Here is a 4,828-nt window from a genome sequence, read left to right as displayed (position 1 = left end):
AATTAAAAATATTTTGTATTTTCATACTTGGATAATATTTATAGATTATTTGTATTTTAAGATACGCGACTCAACAAAAGCAGACACTTTTCAAAAAGTAAATTCTTATAAAAAAATATTTTTTAAAATCCCATCAAGCTATTTTAAAATTTTTTCTTGCAAATTACTTAAAAAAAATTTTTTTTATAAAAGTATTTTTCTAAAAATTGTTAGATGTTGGTCTAGCTCAATGAAATTTTACTTCAAGTGTCACGACTTCTATTTTAAATATATACGATTATGAAATTAATTTTGTATAAATTTCATACAAATTATTTTCATAACCAATATGCTGCTTGATATACAAATTTTTTCTTTTCTGTTTAACCATTAAATAGGCACATGTCAAAAATAATTAACTTTTCTTACTGTTGATCTACAGATAATAATTTGATTATTTATTTCTAGGAAACTATCGCGATTTTACTTGGTATTATTTTCCAAAACCAAAGAAGACGGAAAAGTTGAAGAGATCGATATTGTCCCGGCTAATTGGATTTTCTTTGGCAAGAATAACAGTTGTCGTTGTAAATTTATGCCTGGTCCATTTGATCAGTCGAATTACAGCAAGCTTCAAGCGATGGTTAAAAATTGTGCTAAGCCTTCCTCTAAATGGCCTGATTATAATGTTGAAATACGCGGAAGAGCAAGTATGTCTAAATATTTATTACTGTGTATTATTCAGAAAATTTATTATTATGGTATATTTATTTTACAGATTCATATGAAGAAGCTGAAGAACGTTTGAAAATATTAAACAAAGAGTTGTATGCTTTTACGACTGAGAACGAAGATTCCGCTAAACTACAGGCCTCGAAAGATCTTAAATTATTAAAAATGAAGTCAAATAAAAAAAATATCGACAATTTACAAAAAGAATTGAACACCTTTGAAGTAGAATTTGATGATACAGGTAAAGTTTTAAATATTAAAATAATTAAATTAATAATACAGACAATGAATATTCTAATTTTTTCTGTAGAGCCCTCAGGGAGAAAAAATTCTTCATTGCAATTAAATGATAAAAGAAAGGGGAAAAAAAATGATGGATCATTTGACCTGGATAGTGATGATAATAATGACGTTTTTCGACAATCAACCCAGGATTTATCACACGAAACTAGTGACTCTTCACCTCCAACCAGTCGATCAAAATTGCTGAAGCGGAAAAGAGTGTCACCGCGAAATAAATTCAACAATAAGAAGTTGAAGTTACATAATTCTGCGAAGAACAGCAGTAACAGTAGTTTTAATAGCAGTCTACACGATGACTCAAATTCGAAGCAATCACTTACAACTAAGTCACCTACGCGAAGTTGTAAAATTGATAAGTTTAAAAATTCGATAAAGAAGACGCCTGTAACTTGTAAAGGTAAAATTTGAATATTATAATGAAAAAAAAAAATAAAACAAAATCGAGAAAATTAAACTTAACGAATTGTGAAACATATATCCTATAACTTTTTTTTTTACAGATTCAATAAAAAATATGGATGTTATTACATTTTTCACGAGCATAAGTAAACAAATTAGCCAATTGAACTCTACTGTTGTTCAAATTACTGCTGAGTTTAATCAACTAGCTAATGACACGAAGGAGATAAAAAACATCTTAAAAAAGAAATGTTTTGGCGACGGTGTTGATGGTGATGATTCTGTTGGCGATGAAATTAATGAACCGAATAATGTTGACGGAGAAAATCAAAATACTGGTAAAAAAATAAAAAAATTTGATTTTCCCATCGATGATAACGATACTTTTATTGATTTTAATAACCAACTTGAATCTAGTCCTACTTATCGTAAGCAAGTCGTAAGTGAATCCGATTTAATTGATATAATTATTATTAACTTTATTACATATAATTTATATCGAGCAATATAATGTTTTTTAGATAAAACGCATGTCTCAACTAATAAATAAAAATAATCTTTTAAATAAGAATATGACGACGTTAATTAAAGTCTACATTTCAAGAAAATTAGCCATTTTATATGTTCCATCTAAATCCGTCCTGACTAAACAGAAAAAACCAGTATTTAAAAATACTAAATTTTACAAATGCATAGAAGGTAAATTTCTTTTTGATTAATTATTAATGATGAGTTGAAGAAATTTTATTTTTCATTATTACTAATATTTTATCAAACTTTATAGAGGTTATGCGACAAAAACTGAAAAATTCTTCGGGAAATGATCTCACTGATAAGGATATTTTGGATGCAATGTCATTAACGATTCGAAATGCTCGAGACTGGGATGGTCATCGTTTACTGAGGCTGAAAAAACTTGAGGAACCTGCAGATAATGAAGTTGATCAATAAATTTTATTAATATCGTTTTTATACTTAAACAATAGTAAATGATTTTACTATATTAAAAGATTCTACTGGTTATATATGTACTAAGTAATCTAATGTTATTATTATTATTATTATTATTATTATTATTATTATTATTATTATTATGATATTAAAATTAATAATAACAGAAAAAAATTTAGTCCTGTCAATTTTTTTATGATAATTAATTTTTTTATTAGGATCTACTTTAAAATGCTCTTTATGGAGCCACTTTGGAATATTCCTATTAAGACTGAAATTGGGATGCCTTAATGAGATCTTTTTGTGATTTTTTTAAGAAATACAAGTAGGATTATGTCTTCATGGGACCTTTGTTGGATTTATTCACATGGACACAAGAAAGATTACCTTAATGGGATCTTCTTTTAATTTCCCTATAGGGGCTCAAGAAAGATTACCTTAATGGGACCTTTTTTGGATTTCCCTATTGGGGCACAAGTGGCAATGCCTTAATGGGACCTTTTTTGGATTTCCCCATTGGGGCACAAGTGGTAATGCCTTAATGGGACCTTTTTTGGATTTCCCCATTGGGGCACAAGTGGGATTGCCCAATCAGGGCCAGAAAGGTCTTTGCGTGACATCCCTATGTGTGGACCCTATAGGGCAACCCACAGAGGACCCAATAGGTCTCACATAAAAATTTCTAGTCGGGTAATTCGTAATGATTGTTTTTTTTTTAAATCCAAAAACAAAAAATATTATTCGATAAAATTAAAAAATTATGGAAATAATTAACCCTTTGGCATTAGTGAGTCTCGAAACATCTGTGTCAAGTGGGAAGAACATGGATCAAAAAACTTTTTCATATGCGTGCAATGGGAGAGTAGTGTTACTGTATGTTCATTTCCACTAATTTATCCCTCTTCTGTGTACAGTGACAGCGCCACAGTTAAGAGTGTTTACTACTGGCAATATTAACCTTTCCATCAATATTTACAAAGTAGCGATGGGTTGACTAAAAAACCAGAAAATGGCCATTTTTTCTGGGTTTTCCAAGTTGATATTACGGAAAAAAAATTTGTTTTTTTTTTCTAAATCGAAAATGGAGCTTGTAGGGATTTTATTCAAGTTTCTTAAACTGCCCTTTAAATTACTGTGCGACCATTAGTTGCTGAAATATCGATAATCAAAGACAAAAGGATCCTTTTTCATTTGAAGGCTGATATCTCAACAACAAATTGCCGTACAGAAAAACAAAAAAAAACAAATTGTAGCTGAATAAATTTCTTAAACGAATCATGAATTGGTTTTTTCAAAAAAAATTTCCCGGCCCTGTAGACCTAAAAAATTTAGAAAAATTTTGTCTCAACCTATTTCTTATCATTCCGCAAAAATCGTGGCTCAGAAAATTATTTTGAAAGATTTTTAAACTAGAGATTTCAAGCTTCGATTTGCTTTTTTTATTTTTTCGATAAGATCATTTTTCACGAAAATACAGCCTTCCAAAAATCACTAAAACATTTATAAAATTTTCTTGTTCCTTTAATTTTTTGGATAAATGTATTACAGCTGATTTAATCTCTGTCCACACATCAATTTTCCTCTTCATCTTCTAAATCAATATTAATATCTAATGTTATGTTTGTCGATGCTATTTAATTAAATACAATTTACCTTTTTAGTAAAGACAAATAATTTTAATTTGACGTCCTCTTGATTCATTATATTTATATAATGTAGTTCTTCGAGACTTCTAAGGTACACGAAGCTATTGACGTTTATTGTATGTGAACCTCATAACAACATCGTAACTCACTGCTTATAAATTAAGCTTTTTGAGATATGGATGTTTCAACTTTCCAAAATTCCCTTTAGACATTTGTTGGAAAGTAACTAATTAACAACCCTTCGACTCTCGCGTGGTGAGCGCTACGTCGGCTGAGACAACCCGAGCGCGGTGTTGCCAATTCTACTCACTGTTAAACGTAAACGAAAAAAAAACAGCTGTTGATAAAAAATTTGAATTTTGAACAGATTGTTATTTAATTACAATTACAAAGTACTCTCTTTTACAAAAAAATCAGCGATCCTGGTATATTTATCCTTTAAATTTTACTCGTCTTTTCAAAAGAATTATCAACTTATTGATTCACTGACATAAAACAAATTTATATTTATATAAAAAAAAAAAAATTATTAAATCCTTCCTGATTAACCTTTCGTCCGTCACATTATGAGGGAATCCCCGGCTTTTTTTTTAAATAATAATTTTAGAAAAATTAATCATTATTTTCCTAAACCAATTCAACAATGCGTATGTTAATGTCTTAGTAATTGATGAAAAAAGTTTATATAATTTTAGTTGCTTTATTTTTTTTTTACACGGAGAAAGAAATGATTATAATTGGAACGGTCTCATGTTATGAATGGAGCGATGCATAGAGCTACTATCCTGATCCATTCTAGTTTCATTCATGACCCAAGC

The 4,828-nt window shown here is 29.1% G+C and overlaps 1 protein-coding gene across 1 annotated transcript; it reads left to right on the top strand.

Annotated features, from left to right (window-relative positions):
* Nucleotides 1-409: 409 nt before the first annotated feature.
* On the top strand, nucleotides 410-2,424 carry LOC128667460 (leucine-rich repeat and coiled-coil domain-containing protein PF3D7_0703800-like). The gene is made up of 6 exons (XM_053737443.1): nucleotides 410-689; nucleotides 758-952; nucleotides 1,022-1,411; nucleotides 1,515-1,852; nucleotides 1,935-2,112; nucleotides 2,198-2,424. The coding sequence occupies exons 1-6, from the start codon at nucleotides 575-577 to the stop codon at nucleotides 2,362-2,364; spliced, it is 1,383 nt and encodes a 460-aa protein (XP_053593418.1). The 5' UTR covers nucleotides 410-574; the 3' UTR covers nucleotides 2,365-2,424.
* Nucleotides 2,425-4,828: the final 2,404 nt, after the last annotated feature.

Source organism: Microplitis demolitor, chromosome 3 (genome assembly GCF_026212275.2).
Source record: "Microplitis demolitor isolate Queensland-Clemson2020A chromosome 3, iyMicDemo2.1a, whole genome shotgun sequence".
NCBI lineage: Eukaryota > Metazoa > Arthropoda > Insecta > Hymenoptera > Braconidae > Microplitis > Microplitis demolitor.
Note: the sequence above shows the minus strand (reverse complement) of the source record. Positions and strands in the feature narration are given on the sequence as shown.